We start from the raw sequence: 20,869 nt of genomic DNA, 5'->3' as shown, positions 1-20,869 counted from the left end.
CAAATTCACGGGAATTTTCAACACCTAAATATAAAGATAGTATTAGGTTGGATGTGCATACAATATGTGCATAGAATATGATGTTTATGAGAAAATTATAATGTATGATGTTTATGTCCATATTACATGTCATTCAATAGAAATTAAATATTAATAAAAAAATTTATCATGAAAATAATGCAGTAACTCTGGCTGAGCCTTACACTAGTTTTCTAATTAAAGAAGTTTAGTGGGCTAGGTAGTTGGAGGCCGGTAGAAGGGAGAAGTTGTAGGAAGCTAACTAGCTAAGTTATGTTAAAAAAAATATAAAAAGTAATAATTTTCATGAATTAAGAAGGGTAAAATGGGAAAGAGAAATTTCCCAACCATTTTAGGGAGTTCTCTTTAAAATAGTACCGTTCTTAGATAAAGTTTTGTGACTTTTTCGAATCATATTTGAGTTTTTCTAATTTAATGTTTGTGACTCTTTCCGAATCAAATTTGAGTTTTTCTAATCTAATTTAATTGTTTCGACATTTTGGATACCTGACTTAGAGTGTTAAATATGTTAAACTGTTTAATAAAAGAGATTAATGAATGCTCTTTATTTATTTATTTATTTTTTTTGAAACAAGATTAGTGAATGCTCTTGTTGTGTTCTAATCCAAACTTGAGAAATAATTTATATATTTTGCAAACTTTTGAAATAATTTAGCACAATAATTTTTGGTTTTTTTTTATTTTTTTATTTTTTATGAAAAGCAGCTAGATAATTTTTGGTAAATAATTTGAGAAATAACTTTTGGTAAATAGTGACCAAACTTTTTATAATTGATCACAATCTGATGTGATTTTTTAAATTAAATAATTAATTTATAATTTGATGTGAGCTATTAGAGAAATATAGTTGAAATATTGAAATTATCCACAAAATTGATATTGTCTCAAAAAAAAAAAAAAAAAAAAAAAAAAAAATCCATAAAATTGATAGAGGTGTAAATATTAAGCTCTAACATACCTTAGACCTTACTAATACTTAGGCCCAGCTAGTTTACCTTAATTTATTTTTGTAAATTTCTGATAAATGATCTCCATTCTATAGGAGAAAACAGGGGGTGTGGTGTCCCCCTAAAAATACTTAAAATGCCTTTAACAAATTATTTTTCCAATTTAATTAGTAAGGGTAAAATAGTCATACAAATAATAAATCTCTAATATAATTACTAAAGTATTTTTAACACTTTTTTTTTAAAAACAAAAGAACATGTACGATATTAGTTACAAATCCAGAAAATCACACGTATATACGTAATGCTATGTACGCATTACACATGAAATAATTCTAGTTTCATTCAAGTTAAAGTAAGCTCAACTTTATTCATATAGTTTCAATTGAGTTATAAAAATCATTTCATTAAAAATAAATTATGTTCGATCAGTAAATATATAAATTTAATTCTTAAGAAATCAGAAGAATTACAATAGAAATAGGTTTGGTTTAGAAAAATAAGAGAAGTGTAGTTTTTTTTTTTTTTTTTTTTTTTTTTTTTTTTTTTTGTGACAATGAGAACTTCATAAATAAAAGCATTATTACAACCTAAGAGAACTAAAAGAAACCAAAAACAAACTCACTCGAACAACAAACGATACAACCTTGTGTAAAGAAGCTAAGGCAACACAACTAAAAAAACCCATAAACCACTGCCATTGACCAAAGGAGGAAATATGAAGAGAACGAAAGCACCACAAAAGTCTTGCAGCGCGCCAAATACTATGAAGCCTGATTAACCAAGAGAGTCGTACCACATCCAACGTGTGGACTGAGAGATGCCGAAATAACTGAAACATACGAGATGGACCGAAAACGCATAAGAACTTCATTGATGGAAACCGAAATTGGCACTGACACTGAATGAATGCACCCTGTTGCTGGAAAAAGGACCTTTGACAACATTCCACTCCTAGGGATCGAAAAGCATAGTCTCATCCTAGGAGTCTAGGAACAAACCCAATAGTCATATATGTAAACAACTCTACGATGAATCGTGCATCCCAATCAGGTTCTCTTCCTGCGGCTCTACCAACAAAGAGTGCAAGAACATGGAGGAATTTGCTTACCCCAAGCATTGAAGATGGAGAGCCTCCTTCAAGATTTTGATTTACAGTGATGATTGACTTTGTCATCACCAATTCCAACAACAAAAGGATGATAGCAATTGTATTAATGCCCATATCATCCCGAAGACAAGCAACAAGGACAACAAACCTCTTCCCTTGCAATTTCCAAATGCAAGGGAAATATCATCCCAAAGACAAGCAACAAAAGGATGATAGTTTAAATTTGTAAGTCGAAGAAAAATCAGTTGTAAAGTATAAGGACTTATTACCTTGCTTGGATTAAATAAATAAATAAATAAATAAATAAATAAATAAATAAAATAAAATAAAATAATACTACTACTTACTCCGTATTCCCTTGTTAAAGATTCTTATTTCCCATGATTTTAATTACAAAGATCAACTCCTTGGAGCTTGCCATGCCAATCCATATGTGATTTTACGCAAATTTTCCTTTAAGTCTGTACTCCAAGTTATATTGTTTTCATCAATTTTTAAAAAAACCCACCTCCTTAATTAACGATTTAAATTTAATGACCACTTTTCAAGACTAATTTGACCAGCAAAGTTAATCACATACTCCATATTTCATTTGCAATGGTATTGTTAATAGCTAGGAACATTACAAAATTGAGAGCAAGTTCACAACTATACTATCGGAGATGTTTTTATATACTTTCTCTGTAACTCCGTAACAAAATACTCCGTAGATCTTACACTTTGATAATAAATGTGAGCGATATTTTATTAAAGTGTAACATCTACTTCGTTACGGAGAATTATAAAGATTTACATAGCTGAATAGAGTGTATAAGATGGCAAGAGAGAGAGAGGTGTGATCAGAATTCAGAATTATGTTTGAAGCTAAAGATTTACTTCATATGCATTTAAATCTGATGATTTATAAATTTGCATGTTTGAAGCTAAAGATTTACCTCATATGCATTTTAATCTGATAATTTAAAATTTTTGAAAATAAAAACTTAATACGTAGTACTTCATATTAAATTAAATTCCCCCTATTTGACATACATTACTATGGTAATACTTAAAGAAAATTCTAAATAAATTTCTCATTATCAGAGTACAATACTTAAAAAGAAAACTCTAGAGTAATAGGCACTAACATAAAAAACAATTACATAGTATTTAACAACTCATCAACATACTCATAAACATGAAAAATGTCATATTGTCATTTACATTAGTTTCTATTATTACACCAATAAACTAGGCTAATATTAAGTCTCCATTATTAAACCTTACCCATGAGCGAAGCTTTAAGAGGGCTTGTTGGTTCACATATCTTTGTGGCTTCAGACAATTCATTAGATTGCATCTTGTAAACCTTTAGAACATTCAATAATCCTCCGATGAACATCAAAAAACTCCCGACTATACCCAACCATACGAATATACTTTTAGCCTACATAAAGTATCCAAGACCAAAATATTAGTCCCAACATCATATAACACATACATCAACAATTATTCAAGAAATATCATAACAAGAATAAAATGAACAAATAAAATATCCTCAATGAGATTGGTAAAAGTTATTTTCAAATTGTTAGAATGGCATAAGTTCCTTTTGCAAAACACAATGTTACGCTGTATTCTCTAAAGCCGATTTGGTCAGCTTACTAATCATAGTAAGTTCGATATATACCAAAGATATCTTGAATGCACACAAATAATGTCAAAGCACGCAAATAGAATTGATGTTATTAAATCGAAAACTTAACTTGAATGCAAATGAAGAGGATGCTCAAGAAGGACAAGACCAAACCAAAAAGTTGAATCATACAAACTCAGAAATCAAACTCATTCTTTGTTCCGGCAAGGCAAAGTATATAACCATGTATAAATAAAATTGATGTTGAATTGAAAACTTAACCATGTATAAATAAAATTAAATTGATGTGTTTATAAAAATATGTTAAATTGAAAACTTAACCATGTATGAATAAAATTGATGTTAAATTGAAAAAAATAATCATGTATAAATAAAATTGATGTTAAATTGAAAACTTAACCTGAATGATAATGGAGAGGATGCTTAAGAAGGACAAAAGCGAACCAAAACATTGAAGACTACCAACAAACATATCAAACTCAATCTTTGTTCCCTGAAGGCGAAGTATGAAACCATGTAAATTGACAATTGTGATGAAGAAAAATCCAGCCGCAACAAGTATAAGTCCAGATTTCTGCTGAGATGAAAACTGGGCTATAAAACCCAATATTAGCATAACAGTAGCCAACAGGTAAATCACATTATCCATGCGCTCTGAACGAACCCTCGTTTCCATCCTGCTATCATCAACTACATCTATTATTAATCAACTTCAATGAACGAAACACATATAATATTAAGCTAATCGAAATTTAAAACCCTAGAAATTATTATTTTTTTTTTTTCTTTTTGGGTGAAGGAAAACCCTAGAAATTATAGACGAATTGCAAACAAAATTCGCAAAACCAGGGCTTAAACAAACAAAAGATAAATTCAATTGGTTAAAATCCAGATGTTGAAAAAAAAATAAAAAAACAGATCTTTTAAATTGAAAAACTAAATAAATTAAAATTCAAACGAACATCTTAAATATAATTAAAAAAATCAAAAAATAAATACAGAAACAAATTGAAAAAAACAAAATTTACCTTAGAATACTCCGTTGAATTGATTCACCCATTAAAAGCCGCTTCAATGGAGGAGAGAGAAAGAGGAGTACGATTGAAAGAGAACGGAAGACAGAGAAAGTGGATGTGCGGATGGACTGTTGTTCGGTAGTTTTACTAGTTTAGTTTCCCTAATTTCTCCCTCAAATATGAGTATAGTTTATTAAATATGTGTTCCCATTTTACCCCTGTTTTGTGCAAAGACGTTTTTGCCCTTACTTCTTTTTGTCTCTTTTTCTCTTTCTTCCTTTTTCTGGCATTCTTCATGATAAACTCAGTTGCTCACCTTTTTATTTTCTCTCTCCTCCTCTTCCATTGAAGCAGCGTCGGAGGTAAGGTGGTTTAATTTTGTGTAAAAAAAAAAAAGTTGGTTTAATTTAACAATGTAATTGTCAGTATATATAGTCAATTTGGGGTTCGTAGAATAAGTTAGATGCGATTAGATTATCTAACTTAGTTTATTGAGAATTCCATTTTCTTTTCGAATTTTGTCGTTGGAATTTTGTTTATGTTCATGTTTTGGTATGATTATTTTGGAATAATTGAATTGATTCTTGTTTGTTTGATTGATTTTGCGTAAAATTTATTGAACTCGAAAACTCCACCAAGTGTAAAAGGTTTTTATGTCATATTGTTAGTAAGCTCATAAGTTTTTCTCTTTCCTTGTCTAGCCATTGCTGCTTGTTAATTCATGTTTTTTTTTTTTTTTTTTTTTTAAAAAAAAAAAAAAAAATAATAGCTAATTTACAGGAATTTGCTTTGAATTGATCAGTTTGCCCTTTTGTGTACTTTATTCTTTATTTTTTAACATTCAAGGATAGGATATGGGCATATGTCTACTCTTCTTTAGTGGAGTCAGTTTAAAAACTATTTAGTTTTTAAAGGATTGTTCAAAGTTCATGAATACTATTAAGTAGAAAAATTATGTCTTGGGTGAGATCGTTTCACACTAATTTATTGTGAGACATGTTAGTTACAAAAAAAAAAAGGTAGCAAATTGTTTAGAGATGCTCACTGGTTAGCGTTTGCCAGGAGGCCCGGCAATCCTTGATAGTTATGTCAACGGTCAGCAATCTCAGTATCAATGAACAGCGGATCTACTCACTCACTGCTAGAGTAAAATAGTTTAATTTTTTTTTAGATCCTGCAAACTAACATTCTTTTAGAGGAACAAAGGAGATGCATAATAATCAGTCACCTTGGATTTGTCATACATTAGTATTTGTCTAATAATAGGGGATGCCCCTGTCAAAAAAAAAAAAAAAAAAAAAAGGGGATGCCATAATTCTTATATATACATTTTCCTGGACTAAATGGCCTAAATTTCAAGGGATATTTTATTTATATATTGAATTCTCTATTATTTTGGTGAGTGTATGTCTGTATGTCATGTTTTTAGCCTTTACAATGCGGTTGCGTCATAAAAAGGAGAGTATAATCTTATTTGCTTTCGAACCTTTGCTCATAGTCACTGATTTATTGGTATTATTGGTATAAGTAGATAAAATCATCTTAAACAAGAAAAAAAAATTTATAATTCTTGAACAGAAATATTATCTTGAGGTCTTCTGATTAGATTTATCTTTGCTGCAGCATGTTGAGGTTTTTGTTCTTGATCCAAAGACTGATGAGGTAGTGGTAAAGATTGAGGCAGCAACTCTGAATCTGATTGATCTAAAGATACAAAGCGTATTCTTTGGCCCTTCTTACCGTGCAAGTTCCCCACAATACTTGGTATGGCATACACTCATACTGGCAATACCGCTGTAGTTTTTTTTTTTTTACACTCTTCACATGAGCAGCTTAATCATCATCTTTTGTAATCTGGAATTTGTGAATGTGTGAATTAAGGTTGCGCTTATCTTTTCTTGCTGAGCATGAAGTTTAGGTGTGGGTGGATGGCACTGCACCTATGAACCCCAAGATTTTGGGTTTGTTCAGCACTTATCTACTGCAGGGGTTTACCCCACTCTCCCCTCCTGCTGATTCATAAACTTTTAAAGAATTTGCAGTTCTGTGTCTTCACTTGACAAATACGAGTAGTTTTGTTTATCCGCCATCTGGCCCCTTCCTTTTTCCCGTGAGAAAGCTGTGGATGGTGGGAATCTGTGCCTTTAGAAATGGTGGGTTTTTATTACAGGCATACCTTGAAATACTGGCCAAAAATCCTATTTCAGAATTTTCTATATTCCATGAACACTTTGCCAGGCTTTTGGTAAAAGAATTCTGCCTGTAAATGACATAACTTTTCTAATGTGGCTCTTCTATTCTTTGGATGAAAATTATTTACAGAGATTTATAACCTGTACTATGCTTGCATAATGAATTCTTAAAAGGTTTGCATCAACGAGCAAGTCACGGAAAGGAGAATGATCCCAAATTCCTCTCACATTCGAGCATGAGAAAATAGCATGAATAATGCTTTCCTCATCACAATTACACAGCCCACACCACCCTTTGTCACGAATATGTCGCTTATGCAATCTCTCAAGTGTTGCCAGGGATCCCATACACGCTTTCCATAAAAAATTGCACAACTTTGGTGGACCATTAACACTCCAAAAACACCTTCCATACTGCATTGCTAGCCCCTCCAAATTGTGATTTCCACCCTCGAATGTGCCCCAAACGCCCAAGCCAATAGCCAGATTTTGTGGTATAAAGCCCATCAACAGGACCCAAAATCGCACATCTTTCACAGCTCTAACACTCAAAGGCAGACTATGCGCAGCAGCAGCATCCTCAACCGGAAGGTGTTGAGACAGAGCCTCATTACACCAGCCCCCATTAATTTCATCAATCAACTTAGCCACTTTATGATCAGCTGGGCTCTCGATATTTGGGGTAGGAACACGGCTCACATTTTCCCCTGGCAACCACGCATCATCCCACACACTGATATCCATCCCATCCCCAACTCTCCATTTTAAACCATCCAATAGAAGAGCTTTCGCCCCCCAAATACTCCTCCAAACGTAGCTCGGGTCATAGCCCCTATTAGCCGAGATAAAACCACCATTCTTGAAGTATCTCGCATTTAGGACTTGGTGCACAATAGAGTCGGGATTACAAAGTAGCCTCCACCCTTGCTTAGCCAATAATGCTTGGTTAAAAGTCCCCAAATTGCGAAACCCCATCCCACCAAGAGACTTGGGAAGGCACAATGACATCAGGTTGGAAAGATCTGATTAGCGCATGACATCAGGTTGAAAAGCTCTACAAGCTTAGATAAACCTTCAGAGTGTTTTCTTGAGGATGTTAAAATTCTCACTTTTCCTCATTTCATATACTGTACAAAACCAGTACAAACGTCATCAAATGTTCTGATGAAACGAAAAGGAACACCATGAAAGGGACAACATTGCTTAAGGCCTTGAGAGAAAGGAAAGGTTGGACTGGACAGCAACAACAACAATCTTTTCTTCCCTCTCCTCTTTAACAGATAATTCAACTCTACCCTTCTTTCTTCATCTGATTATTATCACGCTTACTTCTCACATTCAAGGGTTGTCATTCCTTATAGATTATATTTCTTTTGTGAATTAATGCTGTAATTTACCTTTGTTAGACGAATGTTGTTTTTGGTATTAAAATTATTGATGATTTGAACTGGAGTTTCATTTTCCTAAATTCTGCTTCCGCTATAGTCAGTATCAGATTATACTGCTGTTATTGTTGATTAGCTGTGATTATTAATGTATGATTGGTTGTATTGAAATCCGAATTGTAGATTTGTAGACATCTAGAATTACCATTTGTGTTTGGCTCTTATGTTCTCTTTGTTATTTGCAAAAGATTCAGATATGTTAGTTTTGTTGCTTTTGTTGTCAACATTTCTTTCCAATGTCACTTTGTCAGCAGTGGAAAAGGTTATATGTATTATTTTAATTAATATATACGGAGTACTTTTATTTGATTTGCCTTCATGGCTGAAGTAAGGCACCAGCTGCAGCTTCTAGAGCAGGGAGTTCTACGAAGGTGTAAGCTGCTAAGGATTATGTTTGAAATAAAGACAATGCTTCTGTTGCAGCATCTGAGAAGGTCGTTGATCATCAATCAAAGAACAAAAGAGTAATGTCATGCGAACCAACGTCTGACTTTTAATGGACCAACTTGATTTCTAGTCGTGGGGGCTGGATTCAAGCGCTGACATTGCTGATAGCTGAAGGCAGTTTATGGGTCATTTCAAGTTCTATAAGGTTTTCGAGGAGGAGGTGAAAGGGTTGGTGGATAGGTTTCTGAAGAATATAATGGGGATAAGCCTACATTTCAAGTTTTGTGATTTGGATGTTTTGTAAAGTGAATTTACAATATGTCTCACAATACTTTATTTACATGGATAATTTGTCAAAAAAAAAAAAAAAAAAAAAAAACCCTTTTAAAAGCACCATTTTACAAAAAAAAAACAAAACTTGTTTTAATAATTGTTATAGTTTAACCGGCAAATAGTTTTAGACAATTTAATTGAATTTAATAATATAAGAGGTAAGTGGAGTATTTGAAGTATTAAAAAATTGTAAAAGAAAGATAGTGGGTTAATAGTTTATTAAAAAGTTATGAATGTGAGAGGAAAAATATAATAAAAAAGTAGTAGTAGATTTGGGTGGAAATCATGAGAATTTAGAAATATAATACTCCTTCCGTCCCCTTTTAATAGTCCCTTATGGGTAAATTTTAGTCCCAAAATGTTCACCCCATTTGTTTTTTCCAACAACCATTAATATTAATGTTTTACCGAAATTCCCTCCAATTTGCAATAATATTTATGCAAATTTAACTTTTTCATGTAAATTTTGTTTTCCCATTTACTTTTACTTTCTCTCTCTACTTTTTTGCATACCCAATGACAATTTACTTTACCTATTCTTATTTGTGTTTATTAATTCCCGTGAAAAATATTCATAAGGGACTATCAAAAGGGGACGGAGGGAGTATTTAAATGTAGTTTTTTGTCAAATAAAAGAAGTATAACACTTATTAAAATATGGTTGGATTCGACAAGTGTAACACTTATTAAAACACGGAGGGAGTAAAAAAACTCACCACGTTTTTTTTTTGCAAGAAGAAACCTATTTCATTATTAATCCTCTAACTAACTTATAATTTCCTCCCATTTCTTCTAGTTAACCTCTAATCCACCCAATTATCAAGGGCTTTTTTGACATCGTTTTTTATATTTTGTTTTGTTTTTTTTTTTTTAAACAAAAAACCAAAAATAGGAAACAAAAAAAAAGGTGTTTTCACTTTTATGTTACACTTAACAAATCCAAGTAATATATTAATCTTTATAGGCTTAACTCTATAATAAGGGTTAATTAGTAGATTTTTTAAGTTTCTATTCTCAATCTTATTTTTCAAGATCATGGGAAACAACAAATATGAATATTTTTCAAAATCATGGAAAACAACAAATATGAATATTTAAACTTTTTTCTTGAAATATATATATAATTGAGGTCATGTGAGAACCAAGGTGAATAATAGGAATTAAGAACCAATCTCAGCCATGGATCACACTTAATCTGATGGCTCACGTTTCACCCGCATTCATTAATGGCATTTTCGTAAATTTGCGGTTTTTGTAACTTTTATCCTGTTTTTTAACTTTTAAGGCAATTTCATTTACTTTATGACAGATTTCATTTACTTTTACTAACTTTTTATTTACTTTTTAGAAATAAAAAGTGGAAAACACTTTACAAAGTTAAAATATTACGAAAATGCCATTAATGATACGGGAAGCATGTGAGTCATCCGATTAACATGATTTAAGGGCCTATATATATATATATATATATATATATATATAAATATATATATATATATATATATATATATATATATATATATATATATATATATATATATATATATATATATATATATATATATATATGTAAAGGATTTTTTGTCAAAAAAACTACCTAAAAAAGCCCAGATTTTGTAAGAAACTACCTAATAAAAAAAAAAGAAGGAATTTTTTGAAATAACCACCCTAGCTTTTTTCAAATATTTAAAGGGTTGTGCTAAACGCAACCTAGGTTTACTTAACCCTTTTTCCCTTACTTTATAACCCTAATAGAAATATAAAGTATACTAGGTTAAGTCCCGTGCCATACACGGTCATAATTAAATTCTACAACAGATAAATAATAAATAATGGTGTTAATTCAACGATAATTTATCCAAAAAAATTATTTGTAACAAAATAACTTGAATTTTAATTAGTTTATACCAACACTAAATACGTAAAGGTTATTGAATTGGATTGTATAAATAAATAAATAAATATAGTAATAGAAACTTAGAAGCTAAAAGGTTTTATATGAGAAAATTAAAATATTAGTTTAGGTTAGTACCCATACACAAACTCATATATATTTGTCCTTAAATTGTTGACACACTTTGATCGACATAATATGAAAATTTAGTTGAGTTCATTTTACTTTAGGATAATTAGTATTCAATAATCAACTTTTTAAATATATCTTTATTGAGTAGTATGGGTTTTTATTTTTTAAATAATCACATAAATGTTTAGAATGACTAAATAATTTTCCAATATATGTTGTGTACGAAGTATATTATAACAAACTTATTTTGTTCTTGTAAATGTTACGTATAATTTTAAAATTAATACAAAGTATGCTACCAAAATGATTTTTCTCTTTTAATTAAAATAAATTTTATTAGCAAATGATAAAAGTTGGAGAAAAAAAATTAATATTGATAATATTATAATAATTTTGGAAAAGAATATATTTAAATACATTATTTTTAATTAATATTAGTATTTTTGTAACTAAAAGTTTCCTAGTATATTTAATTGAATATAATTGGATAAAATATGTTGTCAAAATACTAAAAAGGAAAGGAAAACAAAGGCGGGAAAATTTTTAACCAGGAAATGGCAAGTGTCATTCCTGGTTTCGCCTTTAGTATAGGTTTATTGATTTTTTCTCCTCCTCTCTCAACTTGGTAAAACATATTAATAAATCTAATTTTTCTCACAAGAGTACCAAATTCGATTTAAAATACTAATTGGGATCGCAATGGATGAGAATTTTGGCCCAGAAGATCTCATAATTGATGTAAGTTTTTCGTTTTTTTGTTATTATTTTCGAGTACTCTTCGTGCTGAACGAGTGAAACAGGCTGATCTATTTCGGCTAAATTGAACAAAATCGATGCCTCTATTTTGCACATATTTAACATAATAGTATACTCTATTTCGTACACATTGAAAAACATAGTATACTCTATTTTGTGCATATTGAACATAATAGTATACTCTATTTCGTATATCTTGAACAAAATAGTACACTAAATTTCGTACATATTGAACAAAACAATAAGCACTATTTCATACAAATGTATAGTATCAAGTTGTACGGTTCTTCAATTCAAGTCTTATTAATTAATTTTTTTTTTTGTAAGGTAAGAAAAAAAAGGAAAGCGTTAGGCACCCCTCCTCATGAAGGGAATGCCTAGCGCATCTGAGGAGATAATGGGGTACAACGATGAGTTAGTACAAAGAATAATATCCATGTTATCACTAACAAGATGTCCTACACTTGCGATCCAATCTGCTGCTCTATTTGCTTCCCTGTAAACGTGATGAATTTCCCAATGGTGAAACTGCTGGAGGAGAGTCTGAATGTCGGTGATGATGTGGTCAATTTGCCATGGAGCAGACCAGGTTCTTCTTAGAGCATTAACAACTAGAAGATTATCGCCTTTAAGTCCTATTAATTGGAGCAGCTGATTTACTAGTATATATGTATACAGATTCATGCTAATATAATAATCAAATTTTACATGGTCCGCGAGGGGGAGGGGGGGTGGTTGCGGCCTCTGGAGGACAGCCGCAGAGTGGTTGCGGGGCACTTTGCTCCATGACCAAGTGAGCAATAGCAGGCTGCGGCAACACTCACCTAGTCGCGGGCAACTTGCGGTGTGGGTTGTTTCCCCCCTCCCCTCTCAAGTGGAGCAACCAATCAACTTCAATTTCATGATATAAGTGTAGGCTTCATGACTTTGTTAGCAATAGGAACAAGAAGCAAGGGATTATTCAAATAAATAAAAGTTAGATACCATGCATAATAGGAACATAAGTACATAATATATAATTAGATACCATGCATTAAACAATTTCAAGGGATTCAAAACAACTAAAATTGGGAACTCAATGCAGTAGTATAACAATTTCGAATGACCCATATGAACTAGCAATACTTGTTAAGAAATAGTCTATTACAAGATTTACAACCCAGTTATACAAAGCAGCCAGAACTGTTATATCCCATTTATACGAAGCAGCTACTACTATTGCATTCCAATTATACGAAACAAATTCCTCTGTTTTAGCCCAACCATACAAAACAGTCAAATCCATTTCATACCAGTTACATATGCTGAATGTATGCCTAAGGCTTATTGGCACCTATTTGGATGCCTCTTCTTTAGACTAAATTCCAGTGAAGTGGATGAAGTATTAAAATCTGGAGCATAATGTGCAACAGATTTTACCTTATGCATTATGCATAATTTTTAATTATTTTGCCTTCAACTCCACTTTTTTTTCTCCTTTCTATTTTGTTACTAATTGGAGCATGTTGTTCAATGCTGATACAGATTGGTCCTTTGAGGTGTTGGCCTGGTGGTCTCTGTCTATCTCGATCCCTTGGAGATATGGATGTTGGCGAATTTAAAGTTCCAGTTCCTTATGTGAAACAAGTGAGGGTGTGTCGACTATTTACCAGTATTCTTCTTTTGCTGGATTATCACTACTGTCAATGCGTTCTGGAAAAGCTTGAATTGTGCAATTGTATGTTCTATTTAGAAGAATAAGTTTGGTCTTAGCAAATATAGGTTCTGTTCTTGACCTGTGCAAGTGTTTAGAGAAAAATTTCCTAACCAAATTGCTTACTGGGTTTTTAACTTACCTATTAATTAAAGTATGGGTTCTCTAAGGAGAGTGTGCTTCGCCTCCACTAATGTAGAGTTTGTTTTATCAGGGTCTTGAAGGAGAGAGAGGTGTATAACAATCCCAAAAATAATAGGCACAAATTGAAACAAGAATAGACAGCTCAATAAGTTACCTGAAAAACAACTAATCTTGGTGTCTGTTTGGATGAGGAATCAAGATATATATTTTACATGTGTTGATGAATAGTTTATGATTGATAAAAGACTGAGTTTCTATTTGATGTCATAATGGAGTTTTTCAGGATAACACACCGCCACCTGCTTGCTTTGACGCTAGAAGTAAATGGAGTAGTTTTGAACGTTATGGTGAAGAGGAAAGAAGAAAAGCCTATTGCAAGCGAAAGGAAGAGGAGTTGGGTCATTGCCATTTGGAGAGGGTCTGTGACTGGACTCGTGTTAGATTTGACGTGGACACTAGAAATTGAGTGTATTTCGGCAGCATGTCAAGTTTTGTGATGTGAATGTGTCCTTGTGTATGTGCAAAAGGTCCTCTTATTTATTTTGGATTCCTTGCATCCTGTTATAGCTTTGATTAGATCTTCAATTTCGAATTATGATAATCTCATTCACATTAGAATCTAGATGTTAAAAAAATATGATTTCCAGTGTACAGACTTTAAACTAATATCATTGAAGTCAGTTGCTCAAGCAATTTGCCTTGTGACTTGTGAGTAGTGTTTATTGTTATGATCATATATTTACTCAAATTATGTCTTTTTGGTACTTTGAAATACATGTAATTTCTCAGGTTATCTCCAATGCTCCCTATTCAAACAAGGGCCCTAAGTCAAGGGTTTGGTCTCCTCCTCAAAGGGTTACTTCAAACTTAACACTGACGGTTCGTGGGTGTCTGGGAAATTCTGATGCAGGGGGGTATCATTCGATGCCATCAAGGTGAATGGCAATTTGGTTACACAATGAAGATCATTGCTCTTGAGGCAGCCTCCACTGAACTAATAGCTATCCGAGAAGGGCTTACTGCTGCATGGGACAAAGGAATCAGGTACTTATAACTCGAAACAGATGCTGAAGCCATTCGCTACATGATTGAAAACCCGCAGGACTACTTAGACCACCAACTTGCTGTTCTGGTGAATGATCTTGCTCTATTGCTTCGTAGAGATTGGAGTGTTAATGTGCTTCATGTTTAAAGGGCAGCAAACAAAATTGCCCATGGTCTTGCTGACATTACCATTACGCCTCTCCTCCCGCCTTGACGCAGATCTACACTGAAGAATTGACCCTCTGGCCTCTGGCCATGACTGATGGAAACTGAAGCTTATGAAGCTCTGCTTCCCAAGCCACTGCTAGGCTACCCATTTATCTTTAAAGATTATTTAGTTTACTTAGTTTATGTTTGTTTATTTTCAGCTTTCTACTTTCTTCTAGTTCAGGTTGATGCTGGGTATTTGAGGATAGTTCCATCTTATCCTTGTGGCTGCCTTTTTTGTACCTACTTTTGGTCTAATATTCTGGGTCTCAAGGATGCTATTTTTCATCTTCTTACAATATAAGTCCTCTTTGGTTTTTTATTTTTATTTTTATTTTTATTTTTTAAAAAGTCATTATTGCATTGTAATCCCGACTCTTAAATTTGCAAACTGCTAAAAAATTGACACTGGCTATACTAAATTTAAGTACTTTTCGTAATCTTGACTATGTAGTATAAAATTTGCAAGGATCTTTCTAACGAATATCCTTGGGGCATTAAATAAGCATTTAAAATATTTCCTAAAGAAATATTAATTTGGAAATGCATGATTGGTGTAATTAATGTTCATATTAATTTAATATTTGTACTTTTAATTAGCTTATCCGACGCTCCGGAGACGTTTGTTGCTTTTGCTAATTTTATAAACGCAACTTAGATTTTGTTCTTCAATGGTTGGTGGAGACAATTTCGGTTTGTCACTCTTCTAAAGATTGGAATAACTTAGTGGTCTTGTTTACTATCTTTGGGCAATTTGGCTCTCGAGCAATAACTACAGATTCCGTCAGCAGAGTGAGTCTTGCTCCACTTTGGGACTCTAGATGCAAGTCGGCTCAACATTTCCTGTCTTTTATTTCCTCTCACTACACAATTCGGAATCTTCCTGCTCATCTTAGTTCTTCCCATTGGATCTTTGGAGATTCTTCCCATTCTGGAGATTCTTCCCATTGGATCTCTAGAGATTCTTCCCATTGGATCTATGGAGATTCTTCTACTCCTTTGGTTGTCTGTCTGGTTCTGGACGGTTCTTGGTCAAGCAAGGACAATGCGGCTGGTATAGGTTGGTTTTTTCGGGCTCCAGATTCCTCCTTGGTTCTTGGTGGAGGGGCTCGTGCTACTTGTGCCTCCTCACCCTTACATGCAGAATTATTGGCTTGTTATTGGGGACTGAGGAGTGCGATCAGGAGATGCTACCGACGGATTCTTATTTACTCGGACTGTGCTTCCTTGTGTCTGCTTCTGGCTAAGCATTGTCGGCCTGATATTTATTTGGTCTGGATAGTCAGGGAACTTCATTTTTTGGTGGGTTCGTTAGATGCTTGAAGAATTGTGAAGGTTCCCAGGTTTTGGGTCTCTCCGACGCACTAGATGGATGGAAATATTAAAATAAATGGCGTCCAATTTAAATTGAGATCCATAACCTCCGTTTCATATTATTTGCAACGATTAAATATTTTACCTCTTTATTTTATGTCAAATCGTTACAAATAATATAAAACTGATGTAGTATAACGGTTGTCATTGAGGTACTAAGGAGCTGTAAAATACTAGTTTGTACCCTTTATTTATTTATTTATTTATTATAAAGTCAAGAAATTTTCATTTAATTTGACACGGCCCTCCTAATTCTTTTCTTCTCCTATTAGATTTCCTTACTAATTATTGTTTGGGAGTTGATTTAATTTATTGGAGTTTTTAATGATAACACATTTGGTAGGTGATGGGAAGAATGACGATTGTTTGAGGATGTAAATGAGCATGTAATACGTTAAGTGATGAGTAGTAAGGCCCTAAGTCCAGTAATATTGGGAGTTTATAGTAATGTCCGATTTCGAGAGTTAATTGTCTATAGTAATGTTTGGCTGCGCCATGAAATCTTATTCGGCAACTATACTAACTTCTAAAATAAAACAAAAATCGCCGAAAAATACTGATTTGATAGTTAATTGTCTATAGTAATGTTTGGCTAGCCAAGAAACCTTAATTACTTGGCCAAAGGTTACTATGCTCAACATAATGGTAGTTGTGTGCATATGTACCTAGGTTCATAATAATATTATTGTAAATCAAGTTTACATAAGTTTAATTAATTATAGGGCAGAGACCAAAAGAAGATTTTTATAATATAAAGTGAATTTTTTTTTTTTTTTTTTTTTTTTTTTTTTTTTTTTTTTTTTTTGGAATAGAGATAAAGTGTAGGTAGTATATATGTAATTATGTATAAGAGTGAAATAATATTAATAAAAAAATAATAATAATAATGTAAATGGGATTGGTAGGAAAGATAAATAATAAATACTATCTCCGCTTTATTTTATTTGCAACTGTGGGTATTATTTATGAGTATGTATAAAATATTCGAGTAACTTTTGTATACATCATTTTTATCAATATAGGGTCACTTTTACAATTTTTGGGTAACTTTTATCAATAAAGCATAAATACTTAGTAATATTTATTCATATTAGGGTAACTTTTAATCATTTTAGAGTAATTTTATAACGAATGTACAATATTTACATTCGATTTATTTAAAAGTTTATAAAAATAAAATATTTCAAAGTTGCAAATAATATAAAAAAAGAGGAAATAAAATAATCGTAGATTCTTACGAAATAAGGAAGTGTTGCAATTATTATGAGACAGATGTAAAAAGTAAGTGTTGCGATTATTATGAAACGGATGGAGTATCAGATAACACCATTGTTTCCTAAGTTCAATAAGTTAGTTAACTTCTTAAGTTCTTATTGATAAAGTTTGATTTGAACAATATGGGAGAACCTTTGCCCTTGTGAGGTCTCTTCGATCCGTATGTTTTGATGGATAAGTTATCAATTTAAGGCACCCATTACGGGGTTTCAAAAAAAAAAAAAAAAAAAAAAAAAAAACTTGTATATGGTATTTATTGTCGTTAAGACAATTAGCCTATTATTATACTCCGTATTTGTTTATAATAATACTTTCCTATTTTTTTTTATTTTTTTATTTTTTAGAAGGGATAATAGTCCATAATACTTTCCTAATCTTGTTAGGTCTTTTATTCTAAAGAAAAACAGTAAAAGTAAAATAAAATAAAATAAAAAATCTTATTAGGTCTCTTGATACATATAAGTACAAATCTATATGCGTATGTATAGGGTTAAAAAGGTGAGTTTGAATGGTGTTAGAAGATCTCAAAAGATAGTTATACAATATTGACAAAGTATATCCTCACACATAATATCTTTCCATATATTTTTATCATATACTTGGTAGTTGGTATATATATACGTATCTAGCCTTAAAACTTATATTATTATATCACAGAATAAAAAGGGGTAAAGCATCAGAATTGACAATGGTAGGCATGTCAAATGGTAATAATGAAGATGAGAATCCCGTGGTGATTGGTTGTCCAATTGATTGGCAGCACTGGGCATACAAAAACCCTAAAAATAATGATAGTAATGGAGAAACATTGACTCAGAATTTGATACGAAACAACCCTAACGACCACATCAACAATACGACGACGGAAGAAATTATGAACCACGACAACGACATGTATCCATTTCTATGTTCGACAGTTTGTCTATTATTCATCGTGCCTGTTTTGACAATATGCTTGATTATTATTATTTTTGGTATGGGATCAAACAAATTCACGTTTCAAATCAATTCAGTTGAGATTGAGGTGGCTCGTAATAACACGGGGGCAGATTTGAACTTGACCCTATTGTTCAAGAACCAAAACAACGAACCTATGTTTTTCAATTCTCTCCAATTGTGGGTTGAGTATCAGGAAAACTTTCTTGGTTCGACAACGCTTGACCCTTTTTCCCTACTGAATGATCATAACCAAAATCAAAAGACAATCGATTTACAGCTACATGTTTCGGGTGTGCCTTTCGGTTCCATTCACAAGGACCAAACTTTGGATTTGATTGTTAAGATCTGCAGTCTTTATTGGAGTTCGGATCAATATGAGGTTGTCAAAAATATCAACGTCTATTGCGATGGCATCACCCTTGGATTTTATAACAATCCCACGTCTGGGATTTTGATTAGTGCACCACCTCTTTGCTACTACAGTTCTAGTACGTTTACGTAGTAATCCTATTTACTACCTCCGTTAATTATTATGTGGAACGGGGTATTATTCGTGAGACATAAAATATGCTCAGCCTTTTTTGGTAAGAATGAATCGAATTGAAGCTATAGCGTCATCGTTTGCCAGAATCGAAATATCAGCGAGATCCGGGTCACAATTTGTCTAATACTTGTACTTGCTCTGCTATTCTGCCCAAGCCTAGCGGAGGGTGAAACCCGGGAATCCTCCCTTTTTAAGAGTCAGGAGTCCTCTCTCACCACTCTCGGTCAATTACATAGACCCTCTCCTCTTCCTTTGTTGCACATAATAATTAACGAGGTAGTATACCATTATTATTATGTGTTATTTTAGCAATACTTTTTTTTTTCTTTCTATTACTCCGTACTTTTTAAATAGTGCATTAATAGCAATTCTGCTATCCCTTTGTTACTTCATGTTGTTATTCTATATTTACTTTTCAATTAATGCTCTCTAAGTTTCATTCTAATGCATATTTATCAGCTCTAACTTGTTTATCCAATTGATCTCTCTTTAAATATACCGAGTAGTAACGTATGTAATTAGACGTGGGTCAAATCACGTTGAATTCTCTCTTGATAACTTCGGGCTTGAATTTGGGTCAGGATAGAATTGACAGCTCTAAACGTAATGCAAGTCACCAACTCACCATGAATATAGGCCTGTTTATGAGAAATAGGTTCCCTAATAGTAATATAAGGGCAAGCCTAAAGATTGGAGCCCATTTCTACGAGTACTAGTGTATTACTGACAACATATTAAGCTCGTTGGAATATTTGCTTCAAATTGTTAGTGGTTAATTAACTCCTAATGTTAGTGGAGTCATAATAATAGTGAACAAGTTTAGTGGGAGTTAATGTTAGCATGATCAATGATCATGGGATTATATTCCTTATTTTTAGTTCTATTTTGCACTATACATATGTTGATTTGTAGTATTAATTTTCAATGGATTGAATACAAATTTCTTTATTCTTTCCCTTCTCTAATCTCTATTATTATTTCAACTGCGTGCACTTAGTAAACTAAAAAAAAAAATCCAAATTTTATATTGTAGTAATACTTGATGCACAGCCAAAACATTTCTCCAAGTATTTATTTTAATGCAAAATCACTAATAATATCATTATTATGAGAGTGGAAGGTAGCTCAAGTGGTTAGAGCTCCTCTCTCGATCTTGGAATCGATTTTCATCACCTACCCTTGTGACTCTCAAAACACCAAAATTTATATTGTTGTTATACAATAAAACAACAAACCTAAAATTAGAGAAACTCGGAATGTTAGACATCAAAGATGGGAGGGTCAGCCTCAAATTTGAAGATAAAAACAATTTTGCAGCATAGCAACACTTAATTCACATAGTAGAATAATTAATTATGAAAATAAAAAAGATTTTCAAAAATTTAGAAAATTAATTTCCGAAAAAATAATGAATTTGTAGGAAGGAAAATTAATTTTTAATAAGTTTTACCAAAAAAAAAAAATTAATCGGCCAATGAAAATTAAGTATTAGATGACTTGTTGTCTTGTTGACACAAAGTTTTGTTAATTTTTAGGAGATAAATATATGTACGTAAATAAGGAGATAGATTATTTATAACTATGTTGTTTACAAATGGAGTTATAACCCACAAATTATCAATAAAATTATTATATTCTTTTGTCTGATTATTTGTATATTGCAAGTTTGAATTTTTATATATAGTTTAATAGAATTTTCACTTAAAATAAGCTAACGAAACTTATAAAAAATTAAAAAGACAACCATATGTACCAATTACC

The 20,869-nt window shown here is 32.1% G+C and overlaps 1 protein-coding gene and 1 long non-coding RNA gene across 3 annotated transcripts; one reads left to right on the top strand and one right to left on the bottom strand.

Annotated features, from left to right (window-relative positions):
• Positions 1–3,240: 3,240 nt before the first annotated feature.
• LOC145570615 (uncharacterized) lies at positions 3,241–4,916 on the bottom strand. Of its 2 annotated transcripts, none has more exons than XM_081629747.1 (3): positions 4,762–4,916; positions 4,134–4,410; positions 3,241–3,523 (listed from the first exon to the last, which is right to left on the bottom strand). In XM_081629747.1, exons 1-3 carry the CDS (start codon positions 4,791–4,793, stop codon positions 3,353–3,355), a joined length of 480 nt encoding a protein of 159 aa, XP_081485873.1. In that variant the 5' UTR covers positions 4,794–4,916; the 3' UTR covers positions 3,241–3,352. The 2 variants fall into 2 exon arrangements, with proteins under 2 accessions (XP_081485873.1, XP_081485872.1); XM_081629746.1 differs by having other exon boundaries at positions 4,134–4,413; positions 4,762–4,906.
• Positions 4,917–4,971: 55 nt separating this feature from the next.
• Positions 4,972–8,393, top strand: LOC145570616 (uncharacterized). The gene is made up of 2 exons (XR_014096532.1): positions 4,972–5,111; positions 6,373–8,393. It is a non-coding gene; the product is annotated as an uncharacterized LOC145570616 (long non-coding RNA).
• The last annotated feature ends 12,476 nt before the right edge of the window (positions 8,394–20,869 follow it).

Source organism: Chenopodium album, chromosome 12, assembly GCF_948465745.1.
Source record: "Chenopodium album chromosome 12, dcCheAlbu1.1, whole genome shotgun sequence".
Taxonomy (NCBI): Eukaryota; Viridiplantae; Streptophyta; class Magnoliopsida; order Caryophyllales; family Amaranthaceae; genus Chenopodium; species Chenopodium album.
This window is presented reverse-complemented; position numbering and strand designations above follow the sequence as displayed.

What these genes read in the sequence shown, in the direction of transcription:
- LOC145570615 (XM_081629746.1), bottom strand. Translation starts at nt 4,793, where the DNA reads ATGGGTGAATCAATTCAACGGAGTATTCTAAG. An exon ending in ATTCAACGGAGTATTCTAAG is followed by an intron (nt 4,414 to 4,761) that starts GTAAATTTTGTT and finishes AGTTGATGATAG; the next exon opens with CAGGATGGAAACGAGGGTTC. An exon ending in TCCTCTCCATTATCATTCAG is followed by an intron (nt 3,524 to 4,133) that starts GTTAAGTTTTCA and finishes TACTTTATGTAG; the next exon opens with GCTAAAAGTATATTCGTATG.